Source organism: Pavona decussata, unplaced genomic scaffold (assembly GCF_977016875.1).
Source record: "Pavona decussata unplaced genomic scaffold, jaPavDecu1.1 SCAFFOLD_3, whole genome shotgun sequence".
Lineage (NCBI taxonomy): Eukaryota > Metazoa > Cnidaria > Anthozoa > Scleractinia > Agariciidae > Pavona > Pavona decussata.
This window is the reverse complement of record NW_028145427.1, coordinates 1,484,177-1,506,252: the sequence shown is the minus strand read 5'-3', so window position 1 is coordinate 1,506,252 and position 22,076 is coordinate 1,484,177. Positions and strand designations below refer to the sequence as shown.

Genomic DNA, 22,076 nt, shown 5'->3' with positions numbered 1-22,076 from the left:
TGCAAAGATTTATTTAAGCGAAAAAAAATGTTGGGGTTAGGTGCACTTTAAGTTAAGTGTAGACTGCAAGCAGTCCCCTTCTGGTTAATTAGTCGAGAGGGTGCGCTCACAGCGCAGTGAGACTGGAGCGAGGAGAAGGCCCTCTCCGCTTGTTCGCTCCAGTTTTTTCCACGCGGCTATTTCGCACGACCTCTCGACTGTCCAGAAAGGGACTGCTTGCAGTCTAAAGTATGTGCTATGCAAGTCGCAATGAAAAAGCTTTGCTCTAAATAATCCAAACAACCCATTAGGCACTGTAGATAAGAGCATTAGTTTCTAAAATTAACTGTGGTACCAAGTTCGTTGGTGAGTGGGGGAGGGGGGAGTAGAAATGAATGCTTCGTTTTATCAAGTGAACGGAGGTATAAAATTCTGCAGTCAAACCATTTCCTGGTGATGTTTTGAGTCACTGTTGGCCCTTCGTTAGAGCAAAGGGTTAACGTTTGTGACGTCAGCACTTATATCTCTTAACAGAGGCCAAATAAGCTTATCAACCAAGCATTCATCAGGCACTTAGATGACAATTGTTTCACAAGTGATCAGCACTTGGTCGTAGTGAAAAGGAGGACGCAAAAAACACACAAAAAGGCTTGGGTGAGGAGGACAGATAACTGTGAAAGTTTGGCTAAAACGTTGTGGAAACAACTTGTGAACAATGCAAGTTAGGTTAGTGTATACAGCACCGCTCAAAAGTGCAAGGGGTTCATATTAAATGATTAAATTATTGATATGCATGTTCAAGATGGAGAGATTTAACAACTGGCCAGTGTATATTGGAGCATTTTTTTTTTCTGAAAGAGAATAAAAACGTTGGGGGAAAAGGTTGCTGATTATCATAATCGAGTAAGCTGATCAATAAGGACTGAAGCTTAAAATACTGTATAGGTGTAATAGAAGTCCACCCTTTTTGCATTGATTTTAGAATGGCTGTTTTCCCTTGTGCCCTGCAGAGCTGTTTCCACAGCCGGTTTTAAAACACCTGGAACTCAATAAAACTAGCGCTTTTTTTAGTTGGTAAGTTATACCCGATAATCTGGAGATTTACTTAAAATTACACTAAATAAATGCCTGCGTTTAGACGAAGTTCCGATTGGAATCCTTAAAAGTTAAGCTGGTACAAAATGACAAGCTTGGGAAACCTGTGTAACAAACGTGACATGTGCGTTAAAATCCGGTTTGATAACCTCTGGCGGCCAGTGGAAAATAAATTTTGGCTGTATGGAAACGACGGCCACCTCACGAGATTGTATTCTCTAATTATTGGAACCGGCATTTTTCTTTTGGTTCAATGATTCGCTTCTAGGCAACAGAAGAACTTTCGGGGTTTATGAAAACTTTCTGAAAACGCTATTGCCATTCTATTCGATTCCCCCACAAGAATTTCCGCAATTACGGTGGAATATAGAAAGAACCCTTATTCATAAACAATGGAAGAAGCTACCACGAAGTGCAATTTTGTTCGTAGCCTCCCAGGTGATCGTTTTAGGTTGTGTTGCTAAAGGGAGTTTAAGAAACTACTACGGCGACGGTAACGTACGAGGCCGTCACAAAACAATAGGTTTATTGGGGGAAAAAAAGGCCCTACACGTGCGTTACAAATCTTGGTACAATTCTTCGCCGTACTCAGCCAAACAACAACGAGGAATGACAAAATTCAAGGTTTTCTGGAGAATGTGACCACACGAAGGTAACCTTTTCAGGCTCTGTCCCAGCTTAAACATCGTTCTAACCTATCCTTTTACTGGATTGTTTGGCCAAATTGTACAAGTTAAACGAATTGCGATAACCACGAAGTATGTAGTTCAAGTAACGCGAAGTTATATTTTCAAGGCGGTAACGTTCATTTTTCGTTGGCGTTGACGTCGTAAGCTTGTTAAAATCGCTTTAAAAAACGACTGCGAAAAACGCAAAACGACGGCGTGAAGACTAGTTTTGCTGGTGGTTTAGTAAGAGCAATGGAATGCTCTTCCTGAAGAATTAAGGAGAGTACTTTTTCTGACTTCAAGAGACTGGATACTTTTGCCCAGTGAAATGAATTTGCAGAATTATAGTTACCAGTTTTAGAGGTCTTATTTTTATTTATCTTTCTTGGCTTTGTTTTGTTTGTGTTAACGTTATTTATTTCTCGGAGATATTAGCTAAGTTTGTAGCTACTCTAAAATTCGAGATGAAATAAAGGTTTTGTAAGTATGTATGCATGTGTGTATGAATGTATGTAAGAGGAGTGTTTTAAAGGATAAAAGATAAAAAAATCTGCACGTGGAAAGCATAAACAAAGATTTAATTCACTCCCTTGAAAACAAATACAACAAACAACCCAGCATCGTATAAATTTTTTTTTTTCTGTAAAATTAAAAAATACCTCAAAGACTTTTCCAGTTTCTAAGAGAAACGTACTTTTTATAAATTGTGCTTGACATTTGTAACATGTAATACGATACTCAGTATACTCTACATTACTCATCCGTTTTCATATGTCAGGAATGTAACAGCACAACTGCGCATGTTCAACAATTGAAGCAAAAAGACTTTGCTCAGAATCTCGTTCCCAGAGCCCACGTGTCTTTTGGCCAGCGCCACGACTGTCTTGGCGCTGACCAAAAGACACGTGGGCACTTTTAATTCTTATTTGTTTTTCTCTTTTTTGCTAATTAATTATTTTGTTAATTAACTTATAAACAAACTAGCTGTTGTTGTTTTTTTTATTTTTTTTAATGACATCAAAAAACGAGCTTAATACATGGTACGTTACGAAGTCAACTGTTGTGCTTGTTTTGAGCACAGCAACACCGTATTTAGCTTGAACATTTGTTGCCAACATAGATCTAAGTATAAAAGAAGCTAAGAGATTCTTTGCCATAATTGTAAAAAATGATTTCAAGATGGCAGGCTGAGGATGGTACAACTCAACTGGCTTGCTGCTGGTTGCTTCTGTCTGTCGTCAAAGCGTTCTTTTGGATGTTTTGCGAGAAAAAAAAAACTTGCAGCTAAGTGGTTTCACAGAAGCTTAATGATTACATAAGAGCATTGACCTGTTGAAAAAATAGAAGGTAACTTTAATATTTGTAACAAGCCTCATCAAGAATTAACTTTCCTAAATACGAAGACACTGAAAAATAAAGTACACCTAAGCGTGTGAGCAAACTCGACCTGTTTCTTGCTTTGCAGTGTTTCTCTCTGTTTTCTTTTTTTTTTTGCTCACCCGAGCGGCCTAGAGCGAAAGAAAAAACATTGGCCGAGAAAATGGATTTCAACGTGTGGCAGGAAAAATCATCACGTCTCTAACTTATTCTTTGCCAAAATTATAACAATAAAATAAGTGCTACCTCTTCAAAAATCACATTGTTTCTATCTGAACTGATCATTTCTGCTACTTCCATCCAGCGATCTTTGAAAGATGACACCATTGTCTGGGTTCCACCGCTCCTTAGAATCCTCACGGGGTTGGTTTGCCTTCCAGCCAGACTCACGATCCTTTCCAGGTGTTCAGCTTTTATTGTGGCTTGTTCGGCCACTGCAACCACCTCGTCCCAGAATGCAACAGCTTGCATAATAAATGACGTCATGTTTTTGATGTCACTCAGCTTCTCATGACAAGCTTCTCGCTCTTTCCTCAGTTTCTCTACTGTCGATGAAATCTTCTTTAGGTCGCTCTCTATCTAAAGAAGCAAAGGAATGATAACCTATTAAAGAAGGAATCTTAATTTGACAATTAAGTAATCTCGTAATCATGACTCGTTGGAAAGTCTTAGGTATAGACATTTTGGCTATTACCTAATTGTTGAAAAAATACAAGTTTTTCTGGTACATATTAATTCCCCCAAAACGAGAAGACCAAATAAACATTATTTCTTCCTCCATTACTTTACATTTACATTGTCAAGCTCCTTCATAGCTTATAAGCAATTATTGGATGTACCATATGAGCGATTGAGACGTCGTATCAAAGATCTCGTGGTTCGTGTTTGGTCAGAGGCTCCAAACACCTCCAAAAGATACCTCTGCGACAGTTTCGCGGAGCGTCTGATGAAACAATCGCATTCCTTGACAATATAATATGTCTTCTAATATGTCTTCGGTGATTGACACTTTCTCAAAAGATAACTTGGGTTAATAAATTATTATGAAACGCCTTTCATCTGAACATTATGTTGGATGTCCTTGTGGCAAAACAAGATGCAACAGCATCACTTTGCGAGCGACCACGAGAGAAGATTAATAGGAACGCGGCTAAATTTGGGTGTGATCGCAGATTACATCTTCACGACCTCACGCACCATTCGATCGTTCTAAGAACGACTGACGACGGCAAAATTATAGCCCAAGGATGAAGCCAACTATCGCCCTTCCGAATTCACTATAGTTTAGGTCGCTCGAACAGCGATCAGTTAACTCATTCTTTGACAGAATTTTCAATTCACAAGCAGTCGAGGTAACGTTAACCGTAATAAAATTTCGTCCAAGTTTTTAAGTTTTTCTTTGATAACAGTCTTCGAAGTTTGTCAATGTGGTTACGATACTTCACCCAATCGTGCCATACTGCTCTTACAAGCGCGTCAAAGTAACAGACACCGACACGGAAATAAACTAAAGTAGGTAGCGTACCCACAAAAGAAATACTCCTAACTTAGCTTGACACACCAAGAGGTTGACTGACCGAAAGTACACATTTTTTCAAGAGAGTTGTTCCTTTTCAATGTGGTGAGTTTCGATGGTTTTCAAGAAAACGCTTCACAAGCCAAATGTTCTAATCTTCGCTGGCAACATCTTCCTATGGAACGCCAGAGCTGTCTTGTGGTATTTCTGGTCTTTATATTCTGTGCTTCTTTTCTTTTATTCGGTGTTTATTTCATTATTTTTGGTACTCACTTCAGTTGGTGCTTTCTTTCTTCACTAATATTTGTCACAAAAAAAGGTATTCAAATAAGCATGATTCCGACAGCTCAAACGACTATCAAATCAAATTAATGGCTGCGGCTACAAAATCCTCTAAAAATGGAGTGAGCATAAACCAGTCTGGAATTTGCCATCAAGGAATTTTAAATTACGCTATAAAATCTACTTTCCGGATGCGCAGTGGAATATACGTCCACGGCCACGGAATTAAGTAACACTAGTTGTAAGCAAAGACCGAAACCTTTAGGTAATTGATAAGCAAATACGTACGTACCACTAAAAATAAAAGATGTGAACCTACCTGAGAGATTTGAGAGTCCGCCCATCTGATCTCATTTTCTGCCTGCTCGACATCACTTTCATAACGCATCACTTCTCTCTGAGCATCAGACGCATTTTTTGAGTGCTCTTCAATCAAGGCAAGGATCCCAGCCTACAATAGGTATCAAGAAGAAAACCTTCATCTTGTCATATTCTCTCTCAGCATCTCTCTTTTCTCTCTTCGCCGCTCCATACTTTTTAGAAGCCTCTTCTTTGTTTTGATTGTAACGTTGCTTCTGGTCAGCCAGCGAGGATTTCCTGTTGTTCAATGCTTGTTTTCTGGTCGCCAGCTGCGTCTCTTCGGAGTATAATTCGTTCATCTGCCGAGTAATGCCCTTGACCTTTTGCTGATGGTCTTTCTCGGCTTTGCTTAGCTGATCAATGAGAATCGCTGCTCTGTTCTGTAACAGCAGTCCATCTTTCTGTACCGATTGCAGAGCGACTACCGAGCGGTGAGAATCGCCGCTTTTCACTGCTTCCTGAGCTGTTTCCACGGCATTAAAACACTTAGAGCTCAATAAATTCAACGCAATGTTTGTGATCAGTTCCACTCAATGAGCTAAGGAATTGAAAACGTTAGAAAGCGGTTCGTCCAACTTTCTAATGTTGGCTGAGGTTACCTTGGACTGCATTTAAATCTGGGTAGCGGAGTGTTTTAAACAAGAGGTGTAATCAGTCTAGATCTGGATCACAAATATGATCTTCACTTTCACTCCCTCGAAAAAAAAACCCTTAATAACCTTTTGACTTTTTCTAGGAAATCCTTCAAATATGTCAACACATAAAGGGACTTCGGAAACTTCCCCAATTTCGAAGAAGACCCTATTAATGTATACAGCTAATTTCACTTCTTACCATAATTTGTAAGAACTTCCCCAAATTCAGAGAAAATACTCTAGAAATATAAACAGCTATAATTCACTTCCAACCATAATTTGTAAGAACTTCCCCAAATTCAAAGAAAAGACTCTAGAAATGTGAACAGCTATATTTCAGTTTCAACCATAACTGGTAAATAAAATAAAAAAATAAATCGGAACGGTGCGCTTTCTAAGTAAGTCAGAAAGAAAAAGGTACTTTGACTGACAGGAAAGGATCTAAGAAGCACTAAAAGCCGGAATCCGGGATCCGGAATCCGGAATCCGGAATCCAGAATCGGAAATAAGTTTCTTATAACGGAGAGAGAAATGATTAATGGTAAATAGATGACTTGGGGTAAACAAATACGGAAACATTTACTGCTAGCGAAAAAGTTGAATGTTTAGCTGGAATGAAGTGACGTCCTGGTCAGAGGCAAATTATATATTTTTCGATTCGTGACACGAGAGATAAAGTTCTAATTCACTCATTATTTCCTGCCCACGAAAAAATGATTGTTCCTGTAAGAACACGGCGATAGGCTTGTTGCTTTGAAGATTTATTGAGGTTCACTCAAAGAGAATTACAGGTTCTGACTGGAGAAAGCGTGGATGACACAAAGAAATCAAAACCTTTTTCCTGTATATCGAAACGCTAATATTGGTTGATTATTTATCTATAGAAATCACGCGGTTGCGGTTGGGAGATAAGCAGTTTCGTCACAGTTCCCACGGTTAAAAGATTTCAAAATGATCGCCCACGCAGTAAAGATAATCATTTTGATAGCCTATATCTTGCTTTTGAAACTATATTACGTTTTCTTGAGACCACAAATATCACCCAGTTTGTGATTGTTAACACGGCAACATAACAAACTCGGTAGTTCGAGAATTATTCAGTATTTGTGGGTAAATCATATATAATAAATCAATTAATTAATAAATTAATTAGTTAATTAGCTAATTAATTTATTCATCTATTACAACCGGGAATAAATCAGTAAATCCACCAAATGATTTTCATGAGACTTCGCGCCCGTAGCGCGCTTAGGTTCCGATCTGTTGACTTACCTGGAACTGTCCCCCCCCCTCTGTCTAAAAAATTTAACAGCATTTTTCAAAACAAGTTGAACCGGGCATCCGGAAAATGGATGAAACAAAAGAGGAAAAAAGTGTGTAATCAGATAACCTTACCCCTTCTTAATTAGAGAATCCGCCATCTTTCGGCCTGAAGCAATACACGATTTCTCTTACTTTGTCTCCACCCGGTCCCATAAGATAATGCGTCCTTTATAAACAGCGTTTTCTTTTCTGCCAACGAGTGATTAAGTTTTTTCATTCCGTATTTTTTACCCCAAGTCATATATTTCACCATTAAATACTGCTTTCTCCGTCATAAGAAACTTATTTCGGATCCCGGATTCCGAATTCCGGATTCCCGATTTTAGTGCTGCCCAAAAAATAGTGGATCATATTAACATATTACTTGACATTAACCGATCCAGACAATTGACGTAAACAGCGACATAGCACTTTCCAACCAAATATGGTCAGTAAACGCCGGTAATGGTCAGATTTGTGTAAATGATCCTGTTACACAGCTGAACTGTATAAACGGACCCAGCGTAGTCCACCCTTCAAAATTCAGCTAGACAGTTACACAATCCCCCGCGTGTCCAGCCCTGAAGTCGGGAAAGATAGCTACAAAATGGCTGAGACTGCTGTAGAAATTGACGGAGAAACATTCGACCTAGGCTGTATACCAAAAGCAGAAAGCAGAATGGTACAGACGGCTAAAGATTCTATTCTTGGCTTGCTAGATCTCCAGGATTTCCATAGCCTCGTGGAAGACTTGGGAAAGCTTGGTAGCTTTATCCGCGTAGCTTACAACAGCGTAGCAGGGCACACTGAGCTGCAGATTAAAGTACAGCGAGTTGGCTACAAGATTACGAAACTGGCCGATAAATCAGCTGTCACTGTACACAAATTCAAAGCTGCGTCACAGAGTGTACTCGAAGAACTAAAGGGGACCTATCAATACTTGCTAGACGGACAGGAAGAGGTGGCGCTGGAAACACTCTCGCAGCTTACCAGCATCGCCAAAGATATGGCGAAGGCTGCTGATAAACTGCACAACGACTTTGAGCAGGCAACGACCGATGTAACCAAAGCCTTAAACAGCTTAAAAGACATACAAAGTGAAAAAGGTTCTAAGGAGAAAAGAAAAAAAGCTATGAAGGAAGAGAAGAAGGATTTTGAAATAAAAAAGCAGAAAGCGGTCATGCAGCAGAAGAATGCAATGGAAGCCGAAGAGAATGCAAAGGCACTGTACAACGAGGCTCAAAGAAGAGTAGAGAAGGCGATGGAAGCACAGGACAGCCTTCGAACTTTAATCACAAGTGCCTTAACAGGTATTGTAGGAGCTGCAGCATCGGCAGCGACACTCAACTTTGGAGAGGTGCTGGAAAAGTTGGCGAAAATTGGTGACAATTCAGGATACAAAAAAGCCATGAAGATGGCAAACGAAGAAAAGAAAAAGCAAATGGAAGAAATGCAGAAACAGCGAGATCTTCGCCAAGACGCGATACTACAATGCATAGAATTCACAGAAAAAATCAAGAACTGCCAAGATTACGGCATGTTGGCGGAAGCGGCCATTGAAGTCTTGCACCGTTCTCATTCTGACATCGTCATGGGGAACGCAGCCGTATTCTGGAAGCAGATGAAGGAGCACTGCGAGTCTCTGGCTAAGGGAGAAATTCAGCAGATTGTTGAGACAGGCTTGGAGAAGTGCCCTGAAAAGAAGCGAATCAAACTCTGGACATCGAGAGCATTCAAGAATAAAGCCCTGCGATACTACTCCAAGTGGGTTGCCCTGGATGATGTGTGTGGTGCCTACATGTTGCAGATCAAGGAGACCAGACAAGACCTGTACAACTACCTGGAGGATAAGCCAACCATCGAGCAGGCAAAGAAGAATGTACGTGAGCTAGCCACCAAGTTTGCACACGATTTAAAGCAAGCTCAAAAAAAGCTGAAAGCGGAAAGCAAGAAAGCCTTAGACGCTAAAAATCTGAATGAACAAAAACACATGTAAGTAATCACTCTAAAGTGATTACCTTAGCCGTACCTAGTGTTTACTTAAACAAAAGTCTAGGTTTTATTTTCATCTGAAATTTAGTTCTTTTTTTGTTGCAAATCTTTATTCTTAACAATGATCTTGATTCTTAACAATCCAATTCTTAACAATCCAATAAGCCTTTAGTGGATTAGTTTTCACTCGTGCTTGGATTGTTTTGTTTTTGCCAACATTTTGATATATTTCTGCCCCAATTAAATTTTTAACCAAAGGAGTGTGTTTTAAACAAAACAATTGCTTCTAAAGAGAAACTGTAATGAGCTAGAAAAACATCGAAAGTACAATCGAACCTGTATATAACGGCCACCCTCGGGACTTGAGGAACTGGCCCCTTAATACAGGATCACTAAAAATACTCACTGGGCGTTGTCTAATGTCAATTTTAATGGTGTATCATACAAAAACATTTCATGCAAGGAAACAATAGGACAATCAACACTCTTTCAAGAGATCAATACTTTACATGTAAACAAAGTTCAGTGCCAACTTGTAACTTAATGGTATAATATACGTAACATTGTGTAAAAGCACTGTGCAATAAATTGTCCCCTACTCTTGTACGGTGTACAGTACTGTATTTCTAACTCACTTACTTACGTGACTTGCAGTTCACAACAAAATATCTCATTCCGTCATTTCATAGTTGTTACGATCGAAGTGGAGTTATAACGGTAATGTTGCTAATTAAAAGTAACACAATATATAACAAAATTCTTCAAGTTAAAATAGGAATATGGTAAGAATTACAGCGACTTAAACAAGTGGGACACGTGCGTTTGGCACCTCGGAATTTGAAACTTTTGTTTGTAGAGCAAGTCGTTGACTGTCGGCACTCCCAGCGACAATTCCTGTTATCCATGGTACTGTGCATAATATTATGGCTTTTCCATTCAAGGGTGGCCGCTTAATACAGGTAAAAATAACAAAGAAAGACGAACATGGGACTGCTACAGGGTGGCCGCCTAATACAGGTACCAAATACAGCGTTTGTATGCGCGAAAAATCGGGACTTTAAAAACTGGCCGCTTAATAGAGGGTGGCCGCTTAATACAGGGCCGTTATATACAGGTCCGACTGTATCATTTCAAAGGTTTAGTGGCCTGTCATGTGATAGAACGTCTTGCAAGTGGTAGCTCGATCAATGCATGTACTCATTAGTTGACAAATGAGTGTCGTAAAACTAAAACCGTGACAAATTTATTCTGGCCAATCACAACAGAGCCAAACAATGTTTGAAGCAAACACAGGCAACAGGCGTCAAGCGCGGGAAAACGCGTGCGAGCAAGTCACGATTGGATTTGGTTTTTCACTCGTCGAGTGACAGGCGCGAGATTTGCTGACCAATCACCGCGCGTAGTAAAGTAAAACCAGAGTAAACGCGAAATTCCTTTCGACACTCAAATAAAAACAGCTTTATTATATAATTATGCATTTCCGCTTTTTTTCGTTTATTGAGGAGAAAAAGCTTTTAGGGGCCAACTTGACTGAGCTGGTGGAATACTCGTATATCCAAAGTAGAATTTCACAGCGAAAAAACTAGGATAAACTTTGACTAAGACGAAAGAATATTTTACATCAGTATTTGTCATAAAGTGTTAAAGAATTTGGACTCTGAATCAAGATGAACGAGCCACTTGATTTTAATTTTTCATTTTTATCTTAAGAGTCTATCTATAAATTGCATGTATAGTAATAGCATGTAATTCATAAGCTGACTTGGTTTGCAAAAGTTCAAGTTGATCTTCGCATCAACTGAGCCACGAAAATACTTTTTTTGGCAAAATTAAACGTGTGATCTTTCTTTTTAAATTTTACCATAAACTGATTAACCAATGTTTTATTGGATATTTAAATAATCTTTTATAAGCAATAAAATACAATAGCAGTTTTAACTTTTGAACCTATTTATTTTATTCTCACATCATTTGACTTGGGTTATTCTGAGAAACATTTCAGCGATAAATACACCAAGGCTAAAATTGCCTCTGCAATCACCAGACCAAGCCTTGCCCCACCCGTCACCCCTCATGTTACTTTCCTCTCACAAATAATCAAAACTAATAAAGAAACACAAATATGAGCTACAAGCGCAAAATTTACTGCAAGAAAAGTAATTTTTCTTAATTTTAAAAAGGGATTTTCTATTTTCTAAAAAAAGAACTGCTTGTCAAAAAATTGGTTGCCATAGTATCATCAATGTCAATTAACATCAACCAACCACATCATATGTTTTCCAGATAAATTTCTAAAAACACCCTGAAGTTTCAGGGCGTTTGGTCAAATATTAAAAAAGGTATTCAGGTTCAAAGTCTCCATGGGCAGAATCCCTCCCCACCTCCCCCACCAATCCCAGCCTAGAAAGGGGTTAAGGATTACACTCTATGGGTCAAGATGAAGGCATGCCCTGTTATTCACATGCTTCAATTACTTATAAGCTCAAGCTGACAAGTTAAATAAAATGTACTTTTCTAGGCAGAAATTGTTTCACACTTACCGGTAGTGTTGGTTGAAATCCAGCTATTGACGAAATGAAAATCACAGATCCACCCCTGCAAAATATGTTTGCTAAGGTGAACTTGGGGTATGTTACAACACGGGTCCACAAAGTTTAAGCCTCTCTCATAAACTCTCCTTTGGCTCATCATGCAATCTTGTTGAGGAGGAAAGATTGCATAACGAGCCAGCAACAATAAAAAAAATCTACCAGGGAGGCCAACAAAATTTTAGTTTAATTCTCAAACTTATTCATTTAATAATTCATCAAGGGAAAACAAAGAAAATCACTACTGTGACCATGGTTTGGATGTGTTCCTCATTACGATAAAATTTTTTTATTACTTTACCCTTGAATTTCTCCAAGAATTGTTGATCATTTGAGAAGCCATATTAAAACACTCGGAAATGGGTTTCATTAGATATCCAACCACCTTGAAGTTGTTTAAAAGAAGTCTGATGAGACACCTCTTCTCGTGTTTGATATATTAGTGAAACATCTGGAAGTAATGGTCACACTACACAGCTCCACCAGTATTTCATGCATGCACAAAGCCATATCACCTAGGTAGTAGCAGCAATTGAGAGCTGTTTCTGCCTTATTATTAGGCCTCATCAGCATGGCATAGCCATCGGGCACTGAACGACCCAAAAACTACTACACAGCTCAGCCAGTAACTCAAACATGCGCACAGCCATATTACCCAGGCAGTGGCAGCCAATTGGGCAGTTGTTTTGGCCTTATTAGCCCTCATCAGGATGGCAAAGCCATCGGCACTGAACAACCCAAAAGCCACTACACAGCATGCACACACCCTTATCACCCAGGCAGTGGCAGCCATGGACAGCTGTTTTGGCCTTGTTAGGCCTCATCAGCATGCGACAGCCATTGGGCACAGAATGACCCAAAAGCAGTGTATCAGTAACCCTTTAATACCACATGAGGCGGGTGTAATTGCACCCCTTTAAGCAAAAGTTCCACACTATCCATTAAGGTCACCGTATATACCCTCAGAGGTGTCTCGCGTCCAAGCAACATAGCGCCTCCAGTTTAAACTGTAGACACCTAAACCCCTATATCAAATTAAAGCTTATAGAGTTGGCTATCAAACTATACTAAGAATTTTGAAACAAAATAAATTGGCGAATTTTTCACGACCTCTTAATGCGAGCGTCCGAATCACCTTTTGAAAGCTACAAGTCAAAGCCAAGTTTGTTTTTCACTAATTTAATTTGCTCCTCAGTTTCCGGACCCAAAGCGCTTTGCCATATTCAATCGCAGTGAAGAGTTACAAAACAGTTTCGAAATAGGATCAAAAAAATGTAGAGTGATCGTACAAAAATCACTCGCAGAGAAAAAATATTTTGAAAGAAAAAATTTTCAGACACATTTTAGTTGTTAATATATGTTAAACTAGCTACAATCCAAATTTGAAGGCAAACGAACAAATTCCGTTTGAGTTTTAGCTTTCTAAAGTGTCTCCTCGGAGTGAAAAAATTGATTTGAGAAAACAGTGCTAAAAATTCGGCAATTCATTTTATTTAAAAATTCTTGACCAGTATAGTTTGATAGCCAGCTCTATAAGCTTTAATTTACTATAAGGGTTCAGGTATCTGCAGTTTGAACCGGATGCACTAGTACAGCGCTTGGATGCGAGACACCTCTAAAGGTGTACAGTAACCTTAAGTGGTAGCTGTGGCCGGGACCATACAACAGTGATTTACAAGGACATTGTTTATACACTTGCAACTGTAAAAGTGGTTGTCACAAAGGTTACTAGTGCTAGCCTTTAAGGGCAGTAACTCTTCTTGCTACTGAGTGAGTATGCAAATTAAGTTCAAGCAACTTGGGATGGTCTAAGAAAGTCTGATTTCTTAAGGATGGTGCCCACAAATTCAAAGGTATTTTGGGTGGCTTATTACAAGGCAAGGGCTGTTTAAATCCAAAACGAAAATTGGGTGTAACCTCACTTTTTTCAGAGACAATACTGGTAAGCTTCAATTTAGAAAAAGTTTTACACATGTGTCTGAGGTATTTTAAAGCTTTTAAGAACTATCATTCCTAGTTACAACTTAGTTACAACCCATCTAACATTCCACATAATATTATGATAAAGAGACACAGACCCTTTTTTCTCCATCAATGGAATAATGTCTTTGGCAAGGAGGAATGCTGATTTTACATTGACATCAAATATCTGCAATGACCGACAAAAAGAAAAAAGTAGTAAAGCTATTAATGAAAGAAAATAATCAAAACTGAAAAGAAGAATCTTACAGAAGGCAATAAATTATTGCACTTTAAAAGTTGCAGTGACATCAGTATGAACAATAAAACAATAAATAACTTATTATTAAGAATGAGTACATCGTGCAGTCCCAAAAAATAACAGTTACCAGTTTAGCTTCAATTAGCATAGACACATTCCTTCTGCACAAATTCCCAATAACCTTCCATGAGATAGGTTTAGATATTTTCTGGAACCAGCCATTGCATCTTAAGTTTATTTCTCCCAATAATTTGGGCTCCAATGCCACAATGGTCATTCATCGCTGTTCTGCAGTTCACATTCATTGAGTCTGAGCATGCTGTCAGTTCACATCACCTCTGCTGGCTGATCCAACAGGTAACCTGTTATGCTTTCATTAATGTAGTTGTGTGACTTTGTAATAAATTCCTTTTGAATCAATCAATCCAATCTTAAGTCCTCCCACACTTTCTTAAAATTAATAGCCATTATGATAGTAATGTCATCAGTATTCAGGCAAATTTATCACTATAAATTGGATACCTATTAGAAATAAAAATGTCAACACTTAATTATGTACTTTCAAAAAATAAATATATAGAATTTTAAGCACACTGAGTAAAAGAATTCCAGACAACATCACTAAACTGTCATAAATGGGCTCAAAACTTGTGATCCAAAATTGTGAACTTAACAAACAGATTTCATTTTGCTGTGGGTCTGTACTCTGATAATGAACAGATGACGTCAAAATGTGGTAAGAACAAAGAAGTATGCTATGAGCCACAGGCGAGTAGCATGACTGATGTTCTTACCACGTTTTGACGTCCTCTATGCTTTTCAGAGTATAGACCCACGGCAGAATGAAATCTATTTGTTTTATACAATAACCAAGACTTTTGACCACATTTCGAGAGCGAGCATCGCGTTGACTGATCATGAGCTGAGTCAAAAACTTTCAAGCAAACTTTAAGACCATTTATACACACATGCAATTGTGATCCTCTAAATTAGAGTATAATCTGAAAGAATTTCATTTACATTATTTTCAAAACTAACCCTTATAATTTCCAGTAGAAATTTCTGCCCCCCCCCCCCCCCCCCAACTATTACAGCATGTCAGTCGCTTCACTGTGATTTGTGATCGATTTATGCTGGCATTACAGGTTTTCTATCGGCAACAAATGTGGACAAATATTTCCTTCCTTTTCACACCACAACAAAGTTCTAGTTATTTTTATCCTGGTTGAGGTCACTCTCAACAGTCTTTGTCCAATTTTTTGTCGGACAGTTTTCCTTTAGCTTCCTTTCTTGTGAAAATGTGCCCATGTTTGTCCGCTACTCGCAAAAATACTTTCCAAAACTTTGTTGACCAGTCACTCTGGCTGGACTCTAGACCCTGATCACGTGCGCTGGTCACACCACTCGATGTTGTCAATTGTGCATCTAGTGGTAAGGGCGCCGTACTTGAAATCCAGAGGTCCCGGGTTCAAATCCCCCGCCTCGGCCACGCTTGTAAATAGCCAGCTGGTTTGCCTCCTGCCAGTTGGGATTTTTAACATGTTATGTTTGATTTGATTATTATTTGTTTCCCGTTATTTCTGAGTGGAATGCCTGTAAACTAGCTTTGGGTAGCTAGGTGCATTTCCACTATAAAAAAAGCATTTATTAATTTTTCTTTTATTATCCAAAGCAAATTTTGTACTGGAATGGCTTGGATTCATTACTAATTTAAAACTTGTACATCACACCATCCTCTTACTATCCAGCAGGGTGTTCATACTGTATTGGCACAGATTTGGTACTGGTGTGGATCGAAAGGCTGTACTTGATTTTTTAGCAGCACAAAACTTGCATAGGAAGCCAGCCCAGAAAGCAGGATTAATAATGTAAAGTAAATATAAGCAAATTTAGTCGTAACATTCAAAACAGTGAAAGTAACAGTTTGTTTGGCAAAAGACTTAAAAAATTCCTTCTTTCTTAGTTAAATTGACTCATTGTTGAGCTACACACCTTCTCTTTACCTTTTCTTTTTTTTCTTTCTTTCTTTTTTTTTTTTTTCTTCTTTTAAAAAAAAATTAATTGGAATTTTCAATCAGTACCCTTAACTTCTATGGTTTATCCTATAGTTCTAGGAAGCCTATAGTTAATAAGCCGCCGTCTTCTACATAGGCTTCCTAGCCTTTAACACATTTAATATAATTGTAAATAGTTACACTGTAAGTATGAACATTGTAATAGTAAGAATATTGTGTGTCGTCGATAATGTATTTATGTTGTATTTTTTGGTTAATGGCAAAATAAACGAATTGAATTGAATTGAATTATACTTAATTATCATCTTAATTATTATCTTAATTATCATCTTTCCTAGAGGGGCTTTTCAGGGATAATGGAATAAAACAGGACAGAAACAAATGTTTCAAAATTAATGAAACATAACATGTTTAAGAATCCCAGCTGTACGAGGCAAACCAGCTGGCTATTTACACGTGCAGCAAAGGATTTGAACTCGGGGGTTCCAAGAAACAACTCCAGCTACAATATGACCAAAATGGCTATCTGCACATATTTGTTACAGATCAAAAACAGATCTGCCACTCCCAGCTACAATAAATAGAACTGAAACCTTAGAGCTCTAAATAAACTAGAGGATGGCCAGGTCCACAGATACCTCTCATGAAAATGACATTAAGTAATTATTACCTTATCCCAAGCATCCTCTGGGGTCTAAAATTAGAAAAATACAGCACATAATTAGAAAGTTCACAGTCCCCCTATTTTTCTGTGGGACTCTCCAGACTGGTGCGCTTTGATGGAGCTGCCGCCATCTTGGTTTGTAAAAGCGAGCACGACCTGGGGAGAGTGTCTAAACTATCAAGGGGAGGGGAGTGGAGTTGGGAGGCGGTGGGAAAAACCTATTATTTTTTCGCTCCCCCTCCCCCATTCTCGCTCCCCTCGGTAGTTTAGACACTCTCCCAGAGATGGTGGCAGCTCCATTGAAGCGTACCAGTCTCGAGAATCCCACAGAAAAATAGGGGGACTGTGAACAGTCTAGCACATAATAAGTGAATAAAAATATTACTTTCCAGTTTGTAACACTAAACTCACGGTAAACATAGACCTGTAAGATGTTATGGTTTAATACTGTATATGGTTATTTAATTATTTCCCTGCTCTCATTATATCATTTAGTAAATTTATCTGTCCTTAATCACTGTATCAACATTTTTCCCCACAAATATATAATAAAACAGCTGTAACTGTACTTAATGTCCCTGGATAGTGAGACTCGCTGTCTGTTAGATGATGTGGCACTCAAATAAAGTTTTCACATGACCTTGCTTCCTGTAAGCTACACGTACTGTACCGGTGTTATTCCATTTCCTCAATTCTCCCAACATACAAGAGGCAACTACACTTGCACCATCAAGAAGTGATAGCTTTGTTATGAATAATTATAATTATAATATAATATTTTAATAAGTAAAATCCTATAGCTAGTACCTGCAGAATTGGCCCAAATGAAGGATTGGCTGCTGCATTTGATACAAGGATATCAATACCACCAAAGTGTTGTATTGTCTGTAAAAAGTAAACATTGTTATTCATAATGACATAATAATTATAATTATATAATAACAGGGTGTGGATGAAATGGCCAAACATGACAGCTCCACAGTTTATATTTTAATTGAAATAAACTCTCAGACTTACCTGTTCAATAAGATTCTTACGTTGGTCAGGTTTTGCGACATGGCACACCACACCTCTTACTGTACAGCCTTGTTCTTCCTTTTCCAACTGAGAAACAGTTTTGGTAACCTTGTCTTGCTTCCGACTGCTAATCATGACCTTTGCGCCATCTCGAACAAGCTGCCTGGCAATACCAAGGCCTATCCTAAAGGAAAATAAAAATTCCAGTCTACTGTACATAAACCAGACTTGCAGGTTAAAGTCATTTATGACTTACTCAATCCCAAGTGTGAATTCAAGTTAATTTGTTTTTGGCAAAGGCTTAGATCGTTTGTCCGTTCTCCCTCTCTAAAAATTGGCAGAGCCCAGATAAGCCAGGTGCCCAGCACCATATCTCTTGGTATTTACATAGACAAAAATTTGACTTGGAATATTCACATTGGGAATAATTATACAAAAACTCTTGCCAATAAACTCCAACAACTATAAAACCGTGCTGCTAGAGTCCTTACCTCCGCTGCCTTTGACACCAGTACTGAATACCTTTTTCAAGTGTTGAATTGGAGAAAGCTTGAATCTCAGCGCCAGATACAAAAAGCTTGCATGTTGTATAAATATCTAAATGGGCTCACTCCTGTTTATCTTCGATCTAGATTTGTTGAGGCTATCCCCCTTTCCCGCACCAATTTTCTTAATAACAGTTTCAGGTATAGTGGTGTGGTGTTATGGGACAGTTTACCAACTCACTTGCAGCAGGCAGGATCTCTAGCAATTCTTTCCATGCTGGCTGCAGTGGCTTCTTTTAATGTAATTGCTTAATCAAACACGGCTCTCATGTAAAGCAGTTTACTTAATTTATTGAAGGTTTAGATAGTTTGTATTACGAATTTTGTAACAAGTATTTTTATAAGTAGTACCTAGTGTAACTGATGAGAATACCGTGGATAAATATATCGATGGTTTTACATATAATACGTGCGGATATTTTGCGAGTTGCGTAGTATTTTTCCGAGCACCGAGCCCCAAAGGGGCAAGGAAAAATACGAGCAATGAGCAAAATGTCCGCAAGTATTATGTGTAAAACCATCGAATAAGAGATTTATTATTCCACTACAAAAAGATTTTGTTATTTTGGCTTCTCTGTTTTGGTAACAGTTTTGAAATACACCCGGCATTAACTGTCCATTGGTATATGGCGCATACGAATGACGTAAACAACACAGAAAGCCAGTTAAATGTCTTTAATTTGATTGGATAAAATGAAAAGATAAATGACAAGTGATTGGCATCCTAAAAACTTGTTTTTGAGCTTGCATCGTTTCAAAAACTATTCTTCGTCCAGTCCGGCCATTGTTGCTCCTTTTTTCTGCCTTTTCCGTCCCTATTTGCTCTGTTGGAAACCAGTCAAACCGGGACACTACAGTGTATTACGGTCTCATATTTTGTTTGCGCATTCTCTTGACCTTATTTGGTGAGATGACATAATAGTGGAATAATAAATAAAGTTATTTGACGTTTGAAGTGGGACTATGCCCCACACCCCTCCTTCCTGGGCATATTTGTCATTTTCGCTTCAGAAAAGTTATTGCAAATGGTCCACAGTGGGCTCTGCCAATACATACAACAACTCCACAGTAAGGCTAAGAAGATTGGTTACAAATGCTCCACCTACAGGACAAGACCAAAATTACATTTTCTTTTAAACGAGCTAAAAATCTAGTTGGGGAGGAAAGATTGCATGAAAGCCAATTAAGAGTACATGTATCTGCGAGGGGGACTACTTAAACTTTACATATTGGTACTTGAACATGATATCTTCACATTGACTGGAATTGACCAAGCCATTTATACCGCTGAAGACAATATTATCAAATGGCAATTCAAAACTTTGAATTCAAAAATCTGTCGTGTTTTTCTGGCTACCTAGCTCTGAAGTCTAAAAAGTTTGAAAAGCTCAACAGAGCTTGCTGGATATGGCCCTGATGGAGTAACTAGGGAATACCCCGTCACCCCAAAAGTGACCCTGAAACGACTGGATATGCGGCTATGCAGATACAAAGTGGTCAATATCACCCCGTCTCCCCCAGAATACTACAGGGGCTATGCAGCTACGCAGCTATGGGGCTACATGGCTACGAAGCTACGTGGCTACGCAGCTATGTGGCTACGCAGCTATGGGGCTACATGGCTACGCAGCTATGTGGCTACGTGGCTACGCAACTACATGACCACGCGGCTTGACACAGCTTCTCTCACAAAGAACGTGGCATAGTCATACAGTCATGTAATTCTAATTTTTGACGGTTTTCCTTATGGGGAGGGAGTGGTGTTGACCACTTTGTATCTGAGTAGCCATGTAGCCACTTTTTTCAAAATTGACTACTTTGTATCTTCATAGCCACGTAGCCACTCTTTTCAAAATTGGGCTAGATTCTAGAATACCCGGCCACTAAAATCTAGAACTTAAAAACCTGCTACCACAGTCCAGCAGTCACCTAATTTGCATACACAGTCCTCGTTCTTTAATCCACACATCCACCACGGGACTGTGGACCAGGGCAGCTCTCCAGTTTAATACTTAGATCAATTACTCGAGATATACATATATATAATATGTAATATAGAGATATATAATATAGAGACGAAATCAGCAAACCTAAAACCCACTAAATCGCGCTGAAATGGCCAAAATACAGCACACAAACACTGGCAAGATACCGAGGAGACATTGGTAAGCCATTTTTTTTTCCAATTCATGCCGTTTATTTTCGATTCCAAACACACTCATAAATTCCCATACAAACCCTTATAATTTACGCCATTGCGTAACACTCATCGTGACACTCAAATTACAAAGGTCAAAACAAAGGTCTTTATTTTAACGCTCAGACAGCTTGGGATACCTGTGCGTAGCCACGTAGCCACTCTTTTCAGAATTACTTTTGGGGTGACGGGGTATTCCCTTGTTAAGCCGTCCTGCCTATTGATTATGTACCCGGGATTATGTAATAGGTTTATAATATTTAAAAAGAATGGTAAATAAAGCAGCATAAAGGCACTTCTTAATTCAAAAGAGTCTTGTTCTAGCACAACAATCCTTGACTAATAATTATAAACGCAATAAATAATCATGCTTTACTGTTTATACTCACCCCTCTGTGGATGCCGTAACAATTGCAACTTTTCCTTCAAGTCTGCGATTAGCAGCTGCGGTAGAGCTCATTCTTAGAGACCTGCAAGCTCCGAAAAATACGCCTGGACAACAGCAACGGTTCATGTTACAGGCGTTCGTGGTCCTTCCTGACGATCGGGTTTTCCGGAAAACTACATCAGTCCTAGTCTCCCTCGCAGCCGTTTTTAGTGTCGTCACGCAACGCTTGTTTCCATACCTCAAACTGCCCTTGGACATTTCCTTAACATAACATGAATTAGGCTCAGGTTAGCATAAATAGCACTCCGGTTAGACTAAAAAGCACCCTGGTTAGCCTAAATAGCACTCCGGTTAGCTTAAATAGCACCCCGGTTAGCTTAATTTAGCTTTGGGTTAGGGTTAGGGTTAACATTTATATGGAGGGTTGGTATATCTAGCCAAAAAATTCCAACTTCGAAAACCAAGTCCCTTCGATCTCGAAAGCTAATTAAGGCCCCTCGAAAAAATTGATTGATTGATTGATTGATTGATTTCCGATACAAATTTTGTATTTATAGTCGGCGTTATTTAATTTCGATTCTGTTATTGGTCTGTTTTGCCTTTTTCATTTTCTTGCGCCTTTATTGTAGGCCTCTTGCAATTTCTGTTGTTCTTCGTTCGGCACACCGTGATCGCAAGGGTGGAGCATTTTCCCCACCAACCGTTTGGAGAGAGCTCAAAGTGGCGGCGAACGGAGGTGCTGCACTAGAGTTCGCAAAATTTAATCTAAAGCTTACAATTTTAGCACTTGAGATGTCGGAACTGAGGTATTGTGAATCAAGCATTTCAATACCCCTTGAGTAACTCCTACAGCAAAGCCTATTAGTTTGCCGTATCGCTGTTCATGGAAGTTTGGGGTGCAGTATCATGGGAGAGCGATGGGAGCACAGGGAGTCCACAAAAGTTGTGAAAAAGAAATAAATTAATAAATTATTGACTTACGTTGTTCGTTTCTTGTGGTTTTCTTTGGTACTCATTTGCATAAAATTTACGCGACAGCACTAATGTCGTGTACTGAGTTGTGCGCGAGCGGATCTAAGCTCTGCTGACTCTACTATATAAATATTGACAAGGGAGGCAACATTTTCGCGAAACAATTTGAACACACTCAGCAAAATAGCTTTGAACGTTCGACTTGTTCGCCTCTTTGCAACCAAATTCGTATCAAACGAAAGCTGGATAATTTTGGAACACAC

At 38.9% G+C, this 22,076-nt stretch overlaps 3 protein-coding genes across 4 annotated transcripts in view; 1 reads left to right on the top strand and 2 right to left on the bottom strand.

Annotated features, from left to right (window-relative positions):
- LOC146489802 (dehydrogenase/reductase SDR family member 4-like) overlaps positions 1–6,402 on the bottom strand; it is a 99,918-nt gene extending 93,516 nt beyond the window's left edge. The window contains exon 1 of the mRNA XM_085102426.1: positions 5,997–6,402. The gene's annotated coding sequence lies outside the window, so the exon portion shown is untranslated. The remainder of the gene's footprint in view (positions 1–5,996) is intronic.
- The window catches only part of LOC146489800 (dehydrogenase/reductase SDR family member 4-like), a 42,868-nt gene extending 21,849 nt beyond the window's left edge, over positions 1–21,019 (bottom strand). Inside the window, exons 1-8 of one of the 2 annotated variants that reach the window (XM_085102677.1) lie at positions 20,843–21,019; positions 17,712–17,895; positions 17,502–17,579; positions 16,701–16,724; positions 13,873–13,943; positions 11,747–11,801; positions 3,366–3,698; positions 2,300–3,071 (exon numbers count right to left, since the gene is read on the bottom strand). In XM_085102677.1, coding sequence (XP_084958803.1) covers positions 3,054–3,071; positions 3,366–3,698; positions 11,747–11,801; positions 13,873–13,943; positions 16,701–16,724; positions 17,502–17,579; positions 17,712–17,895; positions 20,843–20,967 — 888 coding nt within the window. In that variant the 5' untranslated portion in view covers positions 20,968–21,019 and the 3' untranslated portion in view covers positions 2,300–3,053. Of the gene's footprint in view, positions 1–2,299; positions 3,072–3,365; positions 3,699–11,746; positions 11,802–13,872; positions 13,944–16,700; positions 16,725–17,501; positions 17,580–17,711; positions 17,896–20,842 lie in introns of those variants that run through there. The other variant, XM_085102694.1, reaches the window with a different exon arrangement.
- Positions 7,305–10,084, top strand: LOC146489801 (uncharacterized). The gene has a single exon (XM_085100895.1). It carries the CDS (start codon positions 7,822–7,824, stop codon positions 9,208–9,210), a length of 1,389 nt encoding a protein of 462 aa, XP_084957021.1. The 5' UTR covers positions 7,305–7,821; the 3' UTR covers positions 9,211–10,084.
- Positions 21,020–22,076: the final 1,057 nt, after the last annotated feature.

Coding starts and splice junctions, on each gene's coding strand:
- LOC146489801 (XM_085100895.1), top strand. CDS start 7,822: ATGGCTGAGACTGCTGTAGAAATTGACGGAGAAACATTCGACCTAGGC.